The 21,976-nt window shown below is 44.2% G+C and overlaps 1 protein-coding gene across 5 annotated transcripts; it reads left to right on the top strand.

The window, feature by feature from the left end:
- The first annotated feature begins 1,464 nt into the window (after nt 1-1,464).
- zmym2 (zinc finger, MYM-type 2) lies at nt 1,465-21,394 on the top strand. Of its 5 annotated transcripts, XM_077536526.1 has the most exons (24): nt 1,831-2,023; nt 6,481-7,071; nt 7,291-7,444; nt 7,852-8,000; nt 8,143-8,291; nt 8,364-8,526; nt 8,725-8,937; nt 9,717-9,867; nt 11,346-11,461; nt 11,558-11,686; nt 11,827-11,977; nt 12,042-12,214; nt 12,841-13,006; nt 13,332-13,360; nt 13,435-13,576; nt 13,650-13,771; nt 13,894-14,050; nt 14,448-14,615; nt 14,855-14,928; nt 15,139-15,447; nt 16,307-16,421; nt 16,806-17,045; nt 17,315-17,435; nt 17,774-21,394. In XM_077536526.1, the coding sequence occupies exons 1-24, from the start codon at nt 1,886-1,888 to the stop codon at nt 17,967-17,969; spliced, it is 4,116 nt and encodes a 1,371-aa protein (XP_077392652.1). In that variant the 5' UTR covers nt 1,831-1,885; the 3' UTR covers nt 17,970-21,394. The 5 variants fall into 5 exon arrangements, 4 of the variants coding, with proteins under 4 accessions (XP_077392653.1, XP_077392650.1, XP_077392652.1 ...); XM_077536527.1 differs by lacking the exon at nt 1,831-2,023 and adding an exon at nt 1,465-1,482 and having other exon boundaries at nt 17,315-17,919; XR_013287231.1 differs by lacking the exons at nt 17,315-17,435; nt 17,774-21,394 and adding an exon at nt 15,849-15,964 and having other exon boundaries at nt 1,830-2,023; nt 16,806-16,820.
- Nucleotides 21,395-21,976: the final 582 nt, after the last annotated feature.

The raw sequence follows: 21,976 nt of genomic DNA, 5'->3' as shown, positions 1-21,976 counted from the left end.
CATCTTAACCCCCAGGGAACCGGAAGACTTATGTATTCAGTTAATGTGTAATGTTGCATTTGTGCCACTGTGAGGCGCTCGAACACTTTTCTGTCTTCCTTTTACTTCCGTGTTCAGCCTGAAGGCTGTTGAAATGCAGACGTGTTTTGTTGTGCTCTGCAATTAATACGCCATACTTGGCTAAATAAACTTCCTCTTTTCGTCATCCATTCATCCAAATGCATCGTTAAGCTTCCAAAACTAGTATACAGTTTAAGAGTTAAAAAAAAAAAAGCAGCCGTTCGCTGCTAATACTGCTGTCAAGCAACCACTCGAACGTTGCGTGCGCATGCGTATTACATAACTCCACAGAAGTGCTAAACCGTACGGTACGGGTACGGTTTAGTAAACTGTGGGCACAGTTTATTAAACGAAAGTTACAACTGTAACTACGGTTCTATGAGTCCCGGACGACCGCCAGAAGGCCTTCTGGCGGTCGGGAGGGACGAAATAGAACTGTGTGTACAGATTGTTAAACTGATGGTACAGTTTACTAAACTGTGGGTACAGATTGCTAAACTGTGGGTACAGATTAGCAAAAAAATAAATAAAAAATCAGACCCTGACACCAGAGGGGCTCCGTACCAATCGGAAGTAACTATGCTGCACGGTTGGTCCTCCAAACAGCAAAAGCAAATTATTTCAAGTTTTTGTTTGCTTCATTTATAATTTCAGTTAAAAACAAAAACAAAACAATAAAAGCCGTTATTGTATTTTTTTTTCTTTAATTCTTTAAACATGCGTTGGGGCTTGTACTTGCAGCGGTGCCCATTGGCACGACATGATTCATCTTTCCAAAACTAAATATTTAAAGGCAACAATACTCATTCAGTCTTGTTTTTTGTTGAATAAGCGCCGGACGGGACGAAAGAGAATATTTCAGCAGAAAATCATGCGGGATGGGAGCACAAAAGCCTTCTTGAGCAAAGTCAGCCCTCCCTGCTGCCTTCACTGACGCCATGGAAATGTCTTGCACGCGACGCTCTTCAGGCTCGGTTACTTGAACGCACCTGGTTCGGCCATGTTGTGTACTTGAACGCACCCGTCGAGACTCCTACTCACAATTTATGTACGTGTGTGTACTTTATTGTCACTTAACAGCAAATCAACTCATTTCCATCCTGCATTCTGTCCGGGTGTTTTTTTTTTGTTTGTTTTTTTAAATTCCCAGAATGGAAGGTAAACTCTGTCACCCCGGATTCTCGCTCCTGATTGGATCCGAACTCCAAGCACTTTCGATCGGTTCGACCCTAGCGTCGACGCCGATAGCGTCCAAATGTGAGGTTAAACAGCAAATGTTTTCGGTATGGCCAAGGTGAAATCTTCCTAATGGGGCCAATTTAATTGCCTGGTCGGTGACACCCTTTGCGCATGCGTAGAACACGAAGGAGGGAGGGGTGGTGGTGAGGGTGGGTGATCGGAGTGTGACGCGGCGACGAAAAAGTAAGAGTTCTCACTTCGCTTCAAGTTCCCAGTGTTTTTACACGGCACTTCCGGATAATTTTGTCGTGATTTTTCCTTCTTACTCTTCGCGGTTTCCTTTATATTTAGATTATATTCCCGGCATTCTAAGCCCTCGAGTACGATAAGTGTGAATTAGCCTTTAAAATAAAATTTCTTCGAACTTCCGTGTCCATTCAAAATGGCTACCGCTCTTTTTTTGTTGTTGAGACTGTGGCCGGCGAATGGATGTCAGCTTTGAGTTATTTAATGGCGTTCCCCGACAAAAAATGTCGTAATGGTGTTTGCGAAGCAAGTGGAAGCAGTCTGACAACAGTAATTGGATATTTAACGCGTTGGAAGCTCGCGTTTATGCGTCACGTGACAACTAGTCTGCTGCCACTAAATGCGACATGAGTCAGCCGTCTGTATCGCGGACGATCTTGGAGCGTGGAATTGGCTGGTGTTGTTTTGTGCGCATGCGCCTTCCGGGATTAATGTCAAGGCACAAAAGTGGCGCTACACCGTGTCGAGCTCTACTCCGGTAAGAATCACCCGAGTCTCCTCGTTATTTCCTTTCACTTTTTCTACATTGCTTGCCAAAGCCCTCAAAGTGGAAAGTTTGGGCAACTTTTTGGCCGACGCTTGGCCTTGTCGGGCCTCCCCTTACCTCCGTCCGCCCGCGTGTCTTGACACAGGCGGCGAGGAGACACGTTAAAGAGTTGAATGTGAACGATGTGTGTCCCAGTATTGTTCATTTAGAGCCCCAATGGCGGACGCTAGGCACTGGTTTCCCGCTGGGTGGCGACGGCGGTAATGGTGGAAGGGGGTGGGGGGTGGGGGGTTCTTGTTATGTTTATGGATATTATTGCCGTCGTTTTTTTTTGTTTTTTTTTTTAATTACATTTTTATAACGTACGACACGATGGTTAGTGTAGCTTGTTTAACGCCCCATGACACAATCGCGGAGCCCGGTTCATGTGATACGTGACGCCGGCGAAGGGGGGAGGGTGGAGGGGTGTTGATGTGGTGGTGGGGAAGGACGCCCCTATCGGACGTTCGGTGCTATTGCAGCCTGATTGCGCCACGATTGGCGACGAACTTTTCAATTAAAGAAGGTATGCCCCGAAATGGCCTTTTAATCCCAATCCCGGTTTCGGATTTGATACATTTGAGTCGTTTTCACACCGGTATATGTGCAGCTTGTGACGTTGCAAACCTCGTTTATTTGTGCGCTTTGGCCCACAATGGCGCAGTTGGACCACGTTTCTCGGTAAACCTCCGCACAAAACTTGGGAGGCCCCCAAGCCCCCTTACTACCATTCACCCCTCGCTCATTTGTTTTTTTGGGGGGGGTTGCACAGTTTTAAAGTTTTGGACCAGCCAAGTTGGTTCCGGGTGGGGGTGTTCGACCATTCGGCCGAAATCGGTGATCAAGGCTCGGCCAAGGAGAGTTGAACGTGGCGCCCCTTGTGCCCGGTTTCTCACATCTCCACCCACACAACACGCAGAATAACAACAACCGGAACGGCCGCCATTTGCAGTGTGGGCATGCGTTTGACGCTCATTTCGCCCCCTACCTTGCTTCTCATGTGTTTTTGTTTAGCGCCAGTTGTGCAAATGACGTCACTGAGGCGACATGATGATGAGCTCGACTTCAGCCCCCCCATTCTCCCCCAGGTAACCTGGTGATTACGTCATAAGGCTGTGGGAAGGTAGTTGTTTGAGGTCTTAATTTTCCATTTAGGTGTTGTGCATTGCAGCCTTTTATCTACTAAACTGCAGAGAGGGTCAGGCACCTTTCAGGGACAAGGAGTATATTAGATAAGAGATTTGTATTTTGTACTCATGTTTTTATTATAACAATTGAAGCATATTTACTCATTTAGTGGCTGGATGTGATTGTGAACCCTATGGGATATACGTATGCTGAAATGCGTCGTTGAATTGAGACACCGCACAGACTCGCACCAATCAATGGGAACGTGCAGTTGAGGGGCTCAAGGGTGGAAGTGCGACTATTGGAACGCGGCCTATATGGCACAACAGTAACCGGAAACAGCGTTGATGTGTGACTTACGGAAGTCGGAAGTCCGTGGCGTTTTTTTTTTTTTTTTTTTAATAAACATATACAAGGAACACGGTCTTTATTTGTACAAATGTGTTGCAAATCTCATTTTGAGATCTTTGAAATCTAAATTTGATCATTTGTATTACATTTTATGTAGGGCTGCACGATATTGGGAAACACGTGATATGCAATATAGTTGTTTTAATATCATGATACCGATATGTTTTCGATATAATGCCCAGCCTTAATTTTATGTTGTGTGTTTGACTCATATATTGTGAAGACGTGCTTATTTACTAACTTGTAGAGACTGCTTTCATTTCATTTTGGGTAAGATGTTTACTAAAGGGAGGTAAGTGCCTATTTTCCATTTGGGGTAATATGTCAAGTTGTCAACTAAAGGGGAGGTATTTATTTATATCTTTTGTATGTTTTTTTTTTTTTTTTTTTTTTAAATAGATGTATTAATAGATTTTGTATTGTGTAGTTCCTCAGAGTATCTGGATGCAATGACTTATTCAACTGCAGCTAGTCTCCATTATTTAGTGTGAGGCATTTACTGGTAGGAGGCCTTTATTTGCGCCAGATGTGGAAGTGATGCCAATGCAGTGTCAAGTTGATATTGGTGGGGGGATGTTTAATGCAAATGTGTTCACACCTCTGCATTGCAGTCTACTCAATGGCAGAGAGTACCGGCGTCTGATCGAGACAAGCAGTGGAGAGGCCTTTATTTGTACAATGACTTTTTTTTTTTTTTTTTTTTTTTATAATTTAAATGGTAATATAGCATATTTCCCATCTAGTAAGGCGGCTGTGTTTATTTAATTAACTGCAGCCAATACCCCATGTCCTTTTGGGTGAGATGTTTACTAGAAGGGAGGTCTTCAATGCTAGCTTTGCCCCGGAATGCATTTTGTTTTCTAAACTCGTCATAAATGTCAGCTTTACAGATGCCACGTTGGCTCTATTTGTGGTCAAGACATCTGCTGCAGCGTACAGTTTACAGTTTACACACTATCGTGTTTTATATATTAAATATTACACAGCGTGAAATGGTAAGTATGCTGCGCTCAGAAATATTCCAACACGTTTGTGTTTTACAACAAATGGCAACAAAATGGCAGCTTTGCGTATGTCACATCTACTGTTTCCCTCATTATCTATGTGAAAGGGGAGTCACACATACACTTGGTTGGCTGTGTTCCGCGTGAAAGGCACAGGCACTGGCGGCCATTTTGTGGACTGTGTGAAACTGTCAGTCAGTAAGGTAAATCGGGGAACGGGGAAACATTGGACTTTTATTTGTTGACTGGATATGAGGTCAGTATGTGCGTGCATATGTGTGAAAACAGCTTCCTTCTCCCAAGCATGTCAGGCCGCATTTCCTGCCCCCCCCCCCCCCCAACCCCACTCCACAGAGAATCGTTTTTCACTTCAAAATGGCCGTACGCCAAACCAGCGGCCCATCTAGGCGACGTCCGAGCATGCAAACGACACAATCAATTAATCATGCCTGTGATGCGTTAAGGGTCGGCTTTTGATGCAGCAGCTTTCGCCGCTGTCGCTCTCGTTAGCACGTGACAGGAAAGGCGACCCCCCCACCCGCTCCAATCTATGACACCCCCTGCCTCCTTCCCCGTTACACGGCCCCCTGACGCGTAGGAAAACGACGCACGCCAGATGTAGAGCTAAGAGAGCGCGTCCCTGGTGGTGGGCCACACTATTGCCATGGCAACCAAGGTGTAGCTTCATGGGTTGCCGCGGCAACAAAGGAGGGGGAAAAAATGGGACAAGGAGCAGGTGAGAAGGGGAGTAGAATTGGCAGCGTAGGCGGTGGCTAGCCCAACGTTACCCTTGTCACCACCAGTGCATTTTATTTTGAAAGTCATTTGCCGGATTGTGCTGAATAAAAGGTTACACAGGTGTTCTTTGATGAATTCATTGGAATTACACAAACCTCTTTAACACAGCTTTGTCAAAAAATTGGCATATTCGTATCCACTGTTGAGCTGGGATTTAGCAGCATGTGCCTTCTCACGCAGGAGCGCCCAAAGCAGGACGTATGAAAGCAGCCTCGGGCAATTACATAATGAAGCCCCTTTTAAGACGGGCCATTTAAGTCGACTTTTTTCAAAGCATTTAAGGAACATTGTGCACAAGGTACCCTAACAGAATGGGGGGGTTGAAGTAGACCCGCAAATTTGCCAATAGTGTAAAACTGGTGGAAAGCAGCCTCTATGGCTTTTGATGAATTCTTTGGAGGTACACGAGCCCGTTTTACACGGAGTTGTCAGTCCATAACGGAGTAGGGATTCATGAGCTTGTTCCGTTCTACCCAGGAATCACCCAAGCGGGACATGGCCATGTGCGTGAACGCGGTTTTCTGCAGTCACATAATTGAGGCCCTTTCACATTGGCCATCTAAGCACTTTTTCGCTTGTTGCTGTCCTGTGTATAAGGTAAGGTAGCCATACAGAACGGGGAGTTCAAGTCAAGCAGCATATTTGCTGATGACGAAACACGTAGAAGAAAAAAAAAACAATCATCGGCATTTCACAAGCCCCTCTCTCACACTCTCCTCAAAAACATTTGTACATAATGATAGTGCCGGAATTTAACAGCCTGTGCTGCAACTTTCCATAATAGAATAATGAAGCCCCTTTCACACTGGCTATCACACACAATCATGTGTGTAAAATTAAAGATATGGACTGGTGAGTTGAAATCAAATCGTGAATTAGGATAGTGTGAATCCGCCATTGTTCATGTTCTTTGATTAATTTGCTGGCTTTTACGCCGCTTTTACCCTTTTTGCACAGTTTACTCAAAATAGGCATATCTGTATCCACAGCATCTGGTCTCAGGGCGGGGTGTCTCAGGGGAAAACCAGGTTCTAACTAATTGCCATTTTGTGGGGGACGATGTTCCAGGTGGTTGCCTTAGCAATGGACGGGGAGTCGGAACCCAATCCTGCTGTTCCGGAGGAGGAGGTGGCGACGGCGGGGGTGGCGGCAGTGGGGGAGCACGTGGAGGCCGCGGCGGCACCCACTGTGGAGGCCCCGGAGCCGGTTGCCACGGCAACAGGTGACGACGAGGCACCAAAGAAGGTCAGAGGCGAGGACGACGATGACGTGGTTCTGGTAGAGGAGCAGGCCCCCGAGCCGCAGCCCACATCAAAGGAGTGTTTGGAGGCCCCCACTGGCATGGAGACGGAACACACGTCACCCGCCGAGGCGACACCCGCAGCTGAGGAGGCGCCGCCCGCCCAGGTGACGCCACCCGTCGCTGCGACGCCCGACACGTCCGAGCCTTCCATCCCCGCCTCGGCGGCCGAGCCCATTGTCATCGATGACGAAGAGGAGCCTGAGGAGAAGCGGGGCGGCTCCTCGCCCACCACCCTCAGCCACATGGAACCACATTCGGACATCCGCATCGCCAACGTCACCACGCTGGGCCAAAAAAGGGACACCAGGGCCGACTTGATGATTACCTCGGTGACGTCGCTTCAGGGAGGACCAATGGTAAGATGAGAATGATTTAGATGAAAGTGAGCCCCTATTTATTGCTGCCATTTGTTTCAGACCCACTCATAATAGTAATTTTGAATTTGGACCCATATTACACAATCTCTTAAAAAATAAAAATAAAAAAAAATAAAGCATGAACAGTGGACCACGGTATAGCAGGATAGCGCTACATTTGCAAATGTAAATGTGTAACACGAAGCCACTTTCATGCAGTCGGGTGACGGCGTGTCGGAGGAAAACAGTCTGCAGATCGGCAGCGCCTACAGCCTGACTCCCGATGACACGTCTAGAAGACCGAGCGCTTCCTTTAACCCCGGGCGGGGCTCGGCAGTGCAAAATGGTGACGCTGGGACGCACAACAGAACAGGTAGTCATATGCCCACCACACAGTCCACTGCCGTGTTCCCCAGTAGTATCAAGCCCTGTTCACACTGTCCTTCAAATTTGATGTGATTTTCATATTTTCCCTTGGGTCACTTTATGTAAGGTACAGACAAAACGGGTTGAAGTCTACCGGTAAATTTTCCAGCTCCCAAGGTAGTATCAGCTACCTTTCACACTGCCTGTCAAAGCCGCCTTTTTTACTGCTTATTCCCGGCTGTGATGATGACAATTACAGTCGACTTCAACCTCCCCTCACACGTTGCACATCGGTACCGTTCACACAGAACAGCTGGACTGGTCTTCCTGGTGGAGTCATGGCTGTTGGAACTGAAGTGTGTGGTGAAATGGAGGATTAAAATAGATGACACAGGCTTGTCTTGGTCCCTGCAGACTCGTGGATCTCCCAGTCGGCGTCGGTGCCTCGCAACCAAAAGCAGACGGGGGTGGACTCTTCTTCCACCGCCACTTCCCTGCCCAAACCTCCGGGACAGTCTTCCTCTTCCTCACCGGGCACCCAGCCTCAACCCAGGACGGTGAAGGTAAAGCTGCATGTACCATATTTGCCTCATATTTAAAGGGGGATCAAAAGGAAGTAGTATTTATTCATTGGATTGTTTTTTTTGGTAGCCTGGCTTTTAGTGCATTGACATCGTATTTCATGGCCTCTCCGATTTATCGCAGGTGACATGTGCAAACTGTAAGAAGCCTCTGAAGAAAGGTCAGACGGCGTACCAGCGCAAAGGGTCTACACACCTTTTCTGCTCCACCACCTGCCTCTCGGCCTTCTCGCACAAACCCGCACCCAAGAAAAGCTGTACCATGTGTAAAAAGTCAGTTCGGGTTGCCATTCTTGGGGAGTTTTTTGGGGGTCTCTGCTAACATCACTGTCACCCACCCTGCAGGGACATTACCAACATGAAAGGTACCATCGTGGCCCAGGTGGATTCAAGCGAGTCCTTCCAGGAGTTCTGCAGCACCGGCTGCCTGGGCGCCTATGAGAACAAGCAGAACCCGCCCAAGTCTAGCCTCAAAACCAAATGCACCGTTTGCGGAAAGATTACTGAGGTCAGTGAGCCCCCTACACATCATTTTCCTGGGTTGACTGGTTAAGTCCAATCTCAAATATTCCCATGGTAAGGGTCAAAACCTTTTACATTACGCTACGTGTCAAATCTGTTTTCCACTGCTTGTACCACGTTGCAGTTCTGTTTGTAGTGCAGTAGCAACTTAGTAAGTCCCTTTGATACTATCACTTGCACGCAGATCCGTCACGAAGTGAGCTTCAAGACGGTGACGCACAAGATCTGCAGCGACATGTGCTTCAATGCATACCGCCGAGCCAACGGGCTCATCATGAACTGCTGCGAGCAGTGCGGAGACTACCTGCCCAGCAGGGCCTCCGCCAACCACTTCCTTCTGGTGGACGGACAGCAGAAGCGCTTTTGTTGTCAGAAATGCATCAGGGACTTCAAGCAGGTACTCTTTAATTTGACTCTGGGGATTATTTCATGATGTGTTGTATTTCTCTTGTGCAAAGAGGAGCAATTCTATTTATTTTACGATTTTATATTGTCCGCACATGTGACTGAGTGAGGATGCCTTGGATCTTTTTGTCTGTGGATTATTGTTCTGTGAATTTCAATTGTGCTGGGCCCTAGAAATAACTGGTGAGATTGAATTAATAAAATGACACCTATATTGCACTCTGTGGATTATTTCTATCATGCACGGTGGCCCGTTCTGGGGAAAAATGGCAAGAGGAGTGATAAAATTAGTTATGGTCTCACATGTGCTTGTATGTAGCGCAGGGACCCAGAACTTTTTTTCCTTTTGCTCAATCGTACTAAGCATGTGATTGTAGCCCATGGGCTGGACCTTTTTTTTTTTTTTTTTTTTCCCCAATAATTTATAGCGGTTCTGTTTATTTCTATTGTTCATCGTTAAAGAGGTGTCAGTGTAGCATAGTTACAGTCAAGGACTTTCACTGTACAATCTTGTTCATTTATTCATTCGCAGTAATGACTCAATCATTCCATCTTTTAGTTTTTCCCTGAACAAGCTCTCAGCTGAACACTTTGGTAGTATCAATAAGTTGAAGGCTGAAGTGTAGTCATTGTTGCTTGGCAACAGCCACTCATTAGACCAACCATATTCGCCAGCGCAGCCAAAACATCATTTACATCAGGGTGTTCTCCCACTTTTTGGGTTCAGGAACTCCTTGAAAGGGACATGTGGTCATCTTTGTGTGTCTTTAGGCTCACAGCAAGCTGGCGAGCTGCCTGACATGCAAGACCTTAATCAAGACGGGCGAGGTGGTCCTGGGCCTAGCTGCTGACGGCACAATGGGCTCCTATTGCTCCACCAACTGTATGAACAAGGCCAAGATGGCTGCCACCACCTTCCACCGTGAGTAGACATAAGTGACAATGATTAAATGTGCAGGTTAGCAGGAGAAGACAATCTAGCGCAATTCTTCTTTTTTGATAAAAGGCTCCTAAGAGGGAGTCAATTGTGTCATTATGTACACAAAAAGCTAGTCAATACCAGCTCCATCTGAGAAAGGACATTGGACTGCATCAAGAAAGTAGGAAGCTTTCAAAATAAAACAAGCACCACTTAACAGATGTACTCAAATGCAGCATGACAGTCACGCAAAATCCATATCAAAATGTTCGCAAAAAGCTGGTCTCTGACTGAGAGTCCTATCAAGCGAGTGGGAATAAAATCAGGGAGATGAAATCCACCAAAATAAAATAATTACAGCACAAACAGTTGGACTTGAATGCACCACGCTTGTCTTTCAGGAGCGAAAATCTTTTGTTCACAAAAAAAAAAAAAAACTGGCCTCATGCTGATAATCTTGTTGGCTCATTTGAAATGGGTTAAAAAACAAAACAAAAAAAACGGTGACAACCAAAATAATTGGTGACAACAGGAAACAGCATGGTTTGTCACACAAAATCTAAATCAATCCAAAAGTCCAAGGGAATGAGCATACAGAAAAATTACGCCAATAACTGAAATCCTCCACACATTGTCTGACGCAAGATCCAAATCAAAGTCTTTTGTTCGCAAAAGAAGCTCTTATGCTGAGAGTCCTTTCGATAGAATAGCAATAAAAATAGGAAAAACTAGGGATGGGTACCTTTTCACATTTGAACCGGTACTGTTCCAATACTCGGTACCTGGGAATCGATACCGGTGCTCAGCTGTAATTTTCAGTATATTTGTATGCGCTCACTCTCTCTTTTTTTATTTTTTGTTTGTTAAATTTTATTTATTAACTTATTTATTTGAGTGATAGTAAATGTTCATCATTGTTTATTTAATAGTAAATTTAATCGTAAAATCTTATTTAAAAAAAATAATTTAACAATTACCTTTCAACAATAAGAAAAAATAAATAACATTAAAAAAAAATTCATTCAAATGAACCAGAGAGGAAGAGTAAAAATAAAGGTTTAACATTTTGTAAATACTGAAGTATAATTAACATAAGTATAGTGATATTACAAAAACAGTCTGAAACAAAATTATCATGGGCTGGTGGGGTGCCGTGAGGGCCTGCTGTGCCCTGTTCTGCTGCGTTGGGCACTGGGCTTGGGGCACGGGCCGTGTCTGGGTGGGGGGTGCTCCGGGCTCCTGGGTTTGTTCTCCAGCCGAGCCCGGGGAGTTGTGCCCTGGTACTTCCGCGGCCTGCGGGGCCCAAGGGGGCTCTGCTTGCCTTGTCAGCCCGAGGTTGACGGCTCCCCTCTTTGGTGGAGGTTTTAATCCATGCCATATCCACTACATCAGCATCTACTGAAATTCTCTGCTCTTGCTCTCAAAAAAAAGAAAAGGGGGAAAAAAACAACAACAACAACAAAAAAACACGTTTTGTTTAGATGCGGAGCCGTCGTGTCACTTCTGCAAGAGGAACTCTTTACCTCAGTATCAGGCCACGCTTCCCGAGGGAAACGTCCTCAACTTCTGCAGCTCGCAGTGCGTCACCAAATTCCAGGTGCATGTTCGTTATGATTATGATATCATTATTATTATTTTTATTTTTTTTCTTGGTGGATTTTTTTATTTTTAAGATTGCTGGTCATGCTTACAGAGTGCCACACTCCAGACGACCACCAATGGACAGACAACGCTGTCCTCAAACAACACCGCCGCGGTACAGCTCAAGTGCAACTACTGTCGAGGAACGTTTAGCGTCAAGCCGGAGACGCTGGAGTGGGAGGTCTGATATGTTATGAGAATAAAATTGTATTTTTCCATGCAAAAAGTAGTAATGGTACCACAATATTTCCAGGCCAGCTGAGTGAAGCTATGAGTGCAAGGGAGAACTCTGTGCCTGACGTCTGTCCATATGTCCCTCAGGACAAAGTGTACCAATTCTGCAGTAAGGTGTGCTGCGATGACTACAAGAAGCTGCATTGCATCGTCACCCTGTGTGAATTCTGCCAGGAGGAGAAGACGCTGCACACCACCGGCAACTTCTCGGGCGAGAAGAAACCTTTCTGCAGCGAAGGTAACACGGCATCCTCACCCGCGGCCGCTACAATGGTCCATTTTGGTTGCCTTTTATGTTCCAGGTTGCAAACTGCTGTTCAAGCAAGACTTCATCAAGCGCCTGGGCCTCAAGTGCGTCAGCTGCAACCACTGCAGCCAGATGTGCAAGAGAGGCATCACGCGGCAGCTCGGCGGCATGACGCGGGACTTTTGTGGAGAGGCCTGCGCCAAGAAGTTCCACGATTGGTACCACAAGGTCCGTTTTTGAAAAAAACTATATTAGCATACACATAAGAAAACACCATATTATATCATGAGAATTTAGTTACAACCTTGTTAGGATAGTAAAATGTGGCTGGGAAGTAAAGCCTTGTAGTCGTAAAACCAGACTCATCGTGTTTTGTTGCAGGGGCAGAAAAAAAGTTTTTGTTCATTTTTTTTTTTTTTAAAGAAAATGGACGTTTGCTTGTTTAAAATTGTATATTATAGCTTTTTTTTTTTTTCTCCTGAAAAAAAATCTCACTATTCTCATGAAATTATAGCTTAATTTTAAAAATACAACTTTTCTTGTAGTATTGCTCCCTCGTTATAACTTTTGCTCTGTGTTTTTAGTGCAATTTTGCATGCATTTTTTTTTTTTTTTTTTTTTTTTTTTTTTTTTTTTTAAACCGTGTGAAGATTTGAACATTGAGAATGTTTAAACGAGAGAAATGTGAGAAAATCTAAATGGCTCGTTTGAAAAAAAGTGTATAAAAGGGTGAGGCGTTTTACAGCTTAAAATGTAAAGCGTCCTATTATTAACATATAAAGTATCCTATTATTTTTATAGACGGTCTGTGTCCAGAAATCCGTATTCTGACAGTGTCTCTGCATGTTCACTAGGCGGCGCGCTGCGACTGCTGCAAGGTTCAGGGCCAGCTGACGGAGTCTGTGATGTGGCGGTCGGAGATGAAGCAATTCTGTGACCAGCAGTGTCTGCTCCGGTTTTATTGCCAGCAGAACGAGCCTATCCTGGCCACACAGAAAGGCCCAGAGAACAGCTGCACAGGTATGGATGAAAATCATATGTCAATTGATTAACACTCCCTTGTGCCATTGACTTTTGAAGTGGACATTTCAAATTTTTTCAGCCCCCTAAGACAGTTTCACTTAGCAGTATGAAAATTGTTGGCCGTGTCTGTGATGAGTAAACCCACAAAAGTCTCATGAAGCCGTGCCCGAAAGAAGTCTCATACCCCATTCTACTTGGCAACATAAAATTTGGTAGACATGTCTACTATAAGTAGACAGCCTACTTTAAAAATGAATAGTCCATGACCAAAAAGACACAGAAGTCTGACATTTAATGTCACAAACTGTTTGTTTCCTTTCAGGCATTGAATCACAAGCTTCCAAACTTGGGGTGAGTCCGACTTTGACAGTGTTTTCAATCTGTCATATTGTCAAACCCCTAAATGTCGTCGTCCCACAATGCAGCTGGTGAGCCAGGGCACGGCGGCGTACACAAGCAGCGGCCTGATAAGAGACGTCAAAAACAAGGCAGTCCTCTGCAAGCCGCTTACCCTCACCAAGGCCACCTACTGCAAGCCACACATGCAGAGCAAACCCATACAGACGGGTAAGTATTTACCTATACACACACCTGATATGATGGTGATCAGTCAAAAACTAAGCTTCACTTTTCAACGCAGATGTGGATGATGGCGTGAAACGCGAGTACGTTCCTGTCCCCATCCCCGTGCCCGTCTTCATCCCCATGCCCATGAACATGTATTCACAGCTGACGCCCACGCCGCTCTCTATGCCCCTACCAGTAAGAATTGAATTGACGGGTATTGCTAGTCAGGATGCTGCTGCTGATGACCTCGGGTTAGATTTGGAGTTCAGTTGATGTACATGGTTTGGTGAACTAACCTCAGCATGTCCCTCTGCCAGCTCCCCGTGCCAGTCTTCCTGCCCACCACACTGCAGAGCACCGAGCAAATCGTCCAAACCATCCAGGAGCTGAGAAGCAAGGCGCCCTCGGACCCCGTCGCCTCCCAGGAGGACCTGCCATCCCCGTCAGGGGTAACATCGGAGGACCACAAAGCAGGTAGCTACCGCATGCCCAAAACGTGACTCTTTCTCTCTTGTTTGGAGAAAATGTTAAATATAGTAAATATTGAGCAGGTTCAACATTTATGATCATTGGCCTCAACAGTTTTCTCAACAGATTGGGAAGGAGAACTCTTAACACACCTCACAGTACATGATAAATCAATCTCAACACCACAGGATAATCACGCTTGACACACACCTCACCAAAGAAAAATCACTCTTAACACACCCCATACTACATGATAACCACTCTTGTAGGTACATCTCACCATCAGGCCTTTGCTGACATGGATCACAAGGTAGAATAAAAAAAATGCTCAAATTAGGCCCAATTGTTGGTACGTGTGTACCCCAATTTAATATGACTAATGTGAAAGAGATGCCTGTTTCAGACATCATCAAGCTCGAGGAGACGAGTAAGCATGTGGACGACGAGATGATCACCGCTGGCCCGGAGGAGCAGAAAGTGGTGAAGAAGGAAGGTGATGTGAACGTGAAGAAAGAAAAGGAGGTGGAAGAGGAGGGAAGCTACATGGACCTGGAGGAGGACTTCCCTCAAGGTTAATCGTTTGTGAAATTCACACCACAGGAACTGTGGAGAAAAGTATACGCAATATAGAAGAAGGACCACCATATCGGGATGGATTACTATAGTAGAATTGGTTGTGTGTTGTCCATAGGTGACGCCAAAGCAAGCTTGTAGTTTGTTACCAGGGGCCTCTGTGCAACCACTAACTCATTGTTGGTCTCGAAATGCTGTTTCATTCTAATTAATTGACGTTTCCATCCTCCTCCTCAGCTTCAGCGTCCGTCCTGGAGGATGCGGAGAAGCAGGATGACGAGCAGGCAGCACGACCTCAGCCAAGGACACGAGTATGCATATTTTAGCGATCACAATGCCATGTGCCTCACATGTTTTGTGTCTTAAAGCGCTGATGATTTTAGTCAGGTTTATGCTAAAATACTCACTTCGGAATCATAACCAATCTTCAGTATAGCAAATGAGTTTATTTGCATAAATTTCCCACGTAAAGTTTCTAACTTTGAAAGTAGCGGAATGTTACAGTCGTCTTTGTGTTACAGGGTAGCAAGAGGCTGGCGGCAGAACGCAGCTTGGTCAGAGCCTCGTTGGTTCGCTCGCCGCCCCTGAAAGTTCGTTACGGCGTCAATGCCTTCAGACGCTGGATGGGTTCAGGTGGCAAAGATGGATGCACAGCGGACCCCCAAGCCTCCGATCCAGCTCTGGTGAATCCCACTGAAACCGATGTGCTGGAAATGTGCGCGGAAAAGCTGAACGACAAGCTATGCGGCTTCGTAAGGGAGGTGTGCCGGCCCAACGGCCAACGATACGCACCAGACAGCATCTACTACCTCTGCCTCGGCATCCAGAAGGTTGGCTTTCTCTCACTTTCACTTAGCAATAGGAAAATTGTTAGCTATGTCTGTCCCTAGTAGGAGATACACAAAACCTAAAAATCAAAAAGTTTCAAGAATTCATGCCTGAAAAGATGCAGGAAGTCACCTATTTGCTTTCAAAATCAAATAGGTGCCATTTTAGGCGTACTGTAGTTTGGCTATTCAAGTCTTGCATAAACCAAAGCATCACATCACATCACATTCCCCAGATCCAAAGCAAAGTTTCAAAAAGGTGTAATGATGCAGTAAACTGGTTAGATTCAGATGAGCTGTTACAAAACAGGTGAAAGGTGAAAGTTTGCCTTATTAACTGTCAGTCGTGCAAAATTCCCACCATTTTCGGGTCGGAACAAAAGTTGAGCAGAGTGTTTCCATAGGGTCACATTTGAGTGGTGCACAGTTCTTCCCTCTTCCCACTGCTGCACATGGTAGAACAGCAACTCCCAGCATGGCTGCATTGCAAGCTCAGATTTTTGCATTTTGACACGAACATGTAAGTGAAAACTCGATCTGTAATTTTGATAACATCCTTTCAGATTTTATTCATTTTAAACATTTTTTAATTTCCACCATCATTGGGATCTTCTGTGCTTTTGTTGTATACAGGTATCTTGATTGATGTGCTTCTTAAAAAAAGAAGAAACTTGTTTGTAGTATCATTATTATTTTTTTAGATGTTTTGTGTCCTATGATTTAAACCTTTTGCTGTTCACATCCTGAATACTGTGATGATCATTCGAATATGAGGACACTAATATCACTTGGCCATTTGTCAATCTATTCAACCATTTTGGAAATGGAAAATCCAAGTTGTGTTTTGTGTCTTTCTTTTTAGCATCTTCACACCAATGGCCAACAGGGTGACATCTTCAGCGACTCCTGCTACCAGGAGTTTGGGGAGGAGCTCAACAAGGTTCTGAAGAACTGGAAGCCCAGCCTGCTTCCTGATGGTGAGTACAAAGACATAATTTGTTGACCACTGATCAATCAAGTTGATTTTTCTTAGCAAGCCAACTAACATTAACCTTGATATGTTGAGTGAGTCATTTGTTGTCAAACGTAATGATTTAGTACTTTGGCTAGTGTGTAGCGTCTCATGATTATACCTCTTTGCTGTTCACATCCTGACACGTTGTGATTGTGGTTTTGATATATGAAGACGCTCACTGCAATACAAAATTCGTTGCTGTATTCTGAATGTGGTATGCAGTCTCCCTCTAGTGGTATGCAAAGAATCTGTTAAATCTTCACATTGTGCATAATGTTGACCACTGCATTAAGTCTTTTCTTTGACATTAGTACGCGGTGTTAAGGCGCTTTTGTCGACACCGCAGGCTCCGCGTGGAGCCGTGTGGACGAGCAGTGTCTGTGGGCGGGTGGACATCTGGGCAGCACCACGCCCGCCGTCCTGCTGCGCTCGCTGGTCTACCTGAACGCCAAGCGCATGCGCTTACGCAGTGCCCAGCAGCACCTGCGCCTGTCCTTCGCCGACGTCTATGGCCCGGACGCCACACACCCCGTCACCACCAGGGAGAGCCAAGCTTGCGTCCGTGTGCCTTCTCCCCTCTCTCAGGGTGAGTTAAACAAGCTACATAATTGAGCGTACTGTACAATTTTAATACTGCATTGTTCAAATATATATATTTTTCCCCTCACCTTCTCAATTGTGAGAAGAATTGTGAAACCAAAACACCAAAAGAAATTATTAAGCCTATTTTTATTGTCATTGCATTTATGGCAAGGACACCACAACATGGGTTAACATGGCTACATAGAATAGCTTAATATAGGACCTGTCCACATAGTTACACGTAGCATAAGCTATGCTTTGTTTGTCCCATAGTTGAAAAGGAGTCTCGTAAGAGGAAGCCAGACCATCAGGACTGTGAAGACGACGACACAGGATTACTAGGTCTCGTCACGGAGCAAGAGCGACACCTTTTCCAGCTCTACCGCTCCAAGTGGTATGTTATCTATCCTCCGTTGCTTGGTTTTGTTCAGGCCGATTCATCAATTTGTTATGTCAGGAAATGTATTTTCATACATTTTGAATGTGCACTAACAGAGCACTCTTTCAATATGACAGATTTCCACCTACAGCAGGTGGGACTTGGTAACTGGAGGTTCACTGTATCCGTGAATTTTTGGAAGTGGGTGTACTGTGATTATAAATCCATGCTGGTTTACATACTGACACTTCAGTGATAACTGAATTGATGAGGATTCCTGTTGCCCTTAGCCGCGACGTCACCAAATCACACCACAACACTTGAGTAACTTTTCTGTTTTCCTCTTGCCGCAGTCCGGCGTCATTGCTGGAGCGCTCGGACTTCTTCTACGCCCAGCCTGATCCTGCCTGGGACGGTGACGGGGCCTGGTTCACCTCCACGCCGCTAGAGCTCCACATGCTGGAGAGCCTCCTTGCCAGAGTCCTGCTGGTGCAGGACATTTACACGGACTCGCAGGAGCAAGCGGAGCAGGAAAGTGGCGCAGAGTAGCACGTCTGGTTTGGACGGGTAGATTGTTAGTACATCAACAGGAAGGCCATAGTGAGTAGCGCTTCCAACATTTTCTTATGTTAAACCTCCTTCATTTGTACCGCGGAGCTCTATGAGACGCCGCCCATGAAAAAATGTACGGGAGGGGTTGGGTGTTGGGTTTCTGGTGTCTTTTTGGGATTGTTTCGGGGTTGGGAGGCATCCAGACAGTTATGGAATGTTTTAGCCTGCTAATGATCCCGATATGCTGCCACCAAGCCTCGATTTTAAATGTCGGTGATGTCGTTTGGAGAATTAGTTCAGGCGGAACTAGACGGTGGTTTTGAAAAGACAATCACGCCAACCAACTGTGAGTGTTTTAGCTGTCGTGATAGCATCCAATTCCTTAACAAACAAGGAGATTCTGCACGTTCTTTTCTTTGGATAACGGAGTGGTGCTATAATCCGCAGGGGAAAAAATCCAATGATTCACAAGGCCCAAGAAAAGAAATGGCATCGTTATTATGCACCTATGAAATTTTTCACTAAATCTAGAGATACATGCTTTTGTTTTGTTTTGTTTTGTTTTTTTGTGTGGAAAGTCCGCTATTTAGAGCATAAATGCATTTGGGCTGTGAAAAGTAATAGCGCACCGGTCATGAGATTGTTGCAAAGTTTGTCCTTTGGGTTACATAGGTTGAAAAATTTCAATGCTAATATATGCCGTTGAAAGAAATTGGAGCTATGTTCCTTTACAGGTGATAGTTGTTCAGTAAAATAAAAAAAATAGTTTGAAACATGCAAGTATTTGGCCTTAGCAAATTCATACAATTTTTTTTCCCCCCTTTGCCATATCCGTTGAAGAATGACGACGTTACGAAAACTTTAGTTTCAGAGCTACATGCTTTATCCAGTATTGCTTTGTTTGCCCAATAGCTTGGAATATGCAAATATTTGTACAATACTACGCCTGTTCTGAACTGATGTCAATTTTTTCTTGTGGTTGACGTCACATCCGTTGAAAAGTGACACCGCTGTTCCCCTTGGAGACGGCTGGGTTTTTCCAGTGATAACATATTTGCACAGTACCGGTGCACAGTAAAATCTGTAGAGTAGATTTGACTGTATTTACAGTAAATTTGACTCCATTTAGAGAGGGACCAAATAGACTCCTTTAGACTACTTTAAAGTAGGCTAAGATTTACACTAGGTAAAAAAAAAAAATGAAAAAAGTCACTCAAGGGTTGAGGAACGAACTCACAACCTTCAGCTTGACAGACTGCCACACTACCACCTGAGCTATGCCCCTCCTACTGTTTGCTTATCTTCAAGAGACCAAAAAACGATTTCTTTGGTCTCTTGGAGAGGAAGATTCCATGGAATCATGGAATCAGCTGCAGCTAACACGAGCGATATCCTAACAGAGAGCAGGAGCTGTGTGGCTCAGGGAGTAGATCGGCTGTCTCCCAAGCTGAAGGTCGTGAGTTCGTTCCTCCACCCTTGAGTCAATTATTTTTTTTTTTACTCTATTCCAAGTGTTAATTTTACTCTAAAACTGAGTCTATTTGATCCAACACTAAACAGTCTCATTTACTCTACAGAATTTACTTTCGTAGCTTGGCGTGCAAATATTTGGGCAGAGAAAAGTAATAGCCCACCTGCCCTGACTCCTGTTAAATCATTTTTGTAGAAGTATGCCTTTTCCATCGTGGCTGTTTGCCCAACTGCTTGCAAAGTATTTGAGCTGAGGAGAGTCATGGCACACGCGTTCTAAACTAGTCATACATTTTGCCAACATAAGTGAAGTCACATCTGTTGAGGAATGCAGCAGCTATTACATGCAGTTTAAACATTTGCAATCTAAACATTTTCACATTTGGAAATACCTAATTTTTTTAATTTTTTTTTTTTTTTAGTAGTGCTTGCAGTAAAGTGGAACGTGCAAATATTTGGTCTGAGAAAGATAATGGCACACTCATGAACTCATTTGAAGGTGCATTTGTTGAGAAATGAAAATATTACGGATCATCGAAACTTTGGACATTTAAGTTGTTGTTTTCATGAAATTGGAATGTACATGCATTTATGTTAGAAAATTAATACCACACCCGTTATGAGCCAGTTGTACATTTCATGCTTTGGTTGGCGTCACATCTGATGAAATGAGGATGCTGCTATTAAACGTACAAAAAATAATCATGCACATTTGTTGTTTGAAGTCGGATCTGTTGCGTAAACTTAGGCTCACTTGTTTTCAGGAATAGTCCAATATTGTTTGGGCAAAGTAATACATCAGAACAAGATCTACATTTTTCCTTTGATTGACCTTCCATCTATTGTAAAGTGATAATGTTATGTCCCGTTAAAATGTTTGGCAATTAATTTGATTTTTTTGTCAGAATTCAGAACGTGAAATATTTCAGCTGAGCAAAGTAATGCCACACGCGATCCAAATTAGCTACGCATTATCTTTTGTGCGACACCACTATTCCTACTCAAGCTTAGTTTTTTAAAATTAGGCTTTTCTTTGGACAAAAAAAAATAAAAATCAAATAAACAAGGTGTTAACATCCATTTTCCCAGCACGTATCACCACCAAGTAGTTTGCAAGTAACTACTAGAGGGCGCAATGGAAAATCAAGCAAGAGGATCTTCCCAAACGACATCACCGCAACTCTTCTGAGGCTACGCTAGGTGAAAAAGCTACGCAATGAAATGTGTCGCTCCTTTACCTGGCTGTAGCATCCCACGCTGAGTAGGATCAATTGTTTTGGCGGCATCTCTTCAACAAAGGAGGGCAGTATGAACTGGGCTAGTCGCAAAAGGGACAAAAAAAAAAAAAACCACCCACCTTATTTTTTTAAAAACATATTTATTTCTCCTTTTGTGTCCGTTTTCCTCTTTTTGTACCTTTTTTCTTTTCCAAGAGGCTCTTTTCAAAGAAAATAAGCAAATGCTCCACAGCAAATCGTGACGGGTGAGTTGGCTGCTTTAGTTTTTCTGTTGTCCAATTTTCTTTTATTCTTCATTTAGTTTCTCCCATGAAAGAAAGGGGAAGAAAAGAAAAAAAAACTAAACTCAGGTTTGCGTTTAACGGATTCGCCATCAAAAATGACTTCAAATTCGTTTTGCTACTTCCTGTATTTACTTTGTTGAAATGATGGCCATCGAACTTAATTTGGATAAATCGCAGTGACAAGTGGAGCATCTTTTTCGGTGTTAAGCGCTTATCGGTACACCTACAGGGACGCCGGTCGGGGTTGCGCCTTAGTACCGGACTCAAATCGAAAAACCTTTAAGCGAGCCCGTTGAGGCGCCTTCGGGCCGTCCCGGGTGTCGCCGCTGACTCGGGTGTGAATGTGCCTCAGTGTGTAAATATGAACGTATGTGTGCACACATATCTGCTGGTGTGCTCGTGTTCAATAAATGACTTTCTTTTTTTCTAACCTCACGACTCAGTTGTTTTTATTTTAAACAAAAAGTTAGCATTACCATAACTTGACTCCCTGAACTTGCGTGTTTTCCAAGATTCTAGCCATCATTTTATTTTTATGTTGTTTTCTGGTAAACAATTTGACAGTCTCTCTACCACTAGATGGATGCAGGAAATTTCACAACATCCGGCCACTATCAGTTCACATTACCTCACGTCAAAGGACAGGTACTGTAATTTATGCTGTATTTATTCCCCCATTTTTTTTTTCTCCTTCCCTTTAGCTGTGGGAAAAAGTGGGTGCTAGGAAGAAAGAAGCTGTCAGTAGAATTAAATATTGAAATCATACCAAAGAAAACATGCTTGTTTTTGGGGATGAATATTATTTCCATACATTTCACCGGGAAAGGTTATTTTGAGAGGCCAGTGATTTAATTGCAAGCATGGTCATGTCATGTAGGTAAAAGTAACATTGTATAACAATACTTAAATTGCAATACATAGAGTACGCATTTTTTTTCTTTCCCTGGTATGTCTGAACACAAATTTTAAAACATCTTTACTCCATTGAAATTTTTGAAAATGCTATCAATAC

Source organism: Festucalex cinctus, chromosome 11 (assembly GCF_051991245.1).
Source record: "Festucalex cinctus isolate MCC-2025b chromosome 11, RoL_Fcin_1.0, whole genome shotgun sequence".
In the NCBI taxonomy this organism is placed as follows: Eukaryota; Metazoa; Chordata; class Actinopteri; order Syngnathiformes; family Syngnathidae; genus Festucalex; species Festucalex cinctus.
This window is presented reverse-complemented; position numbering and strand designations above follow the sequence as displayed.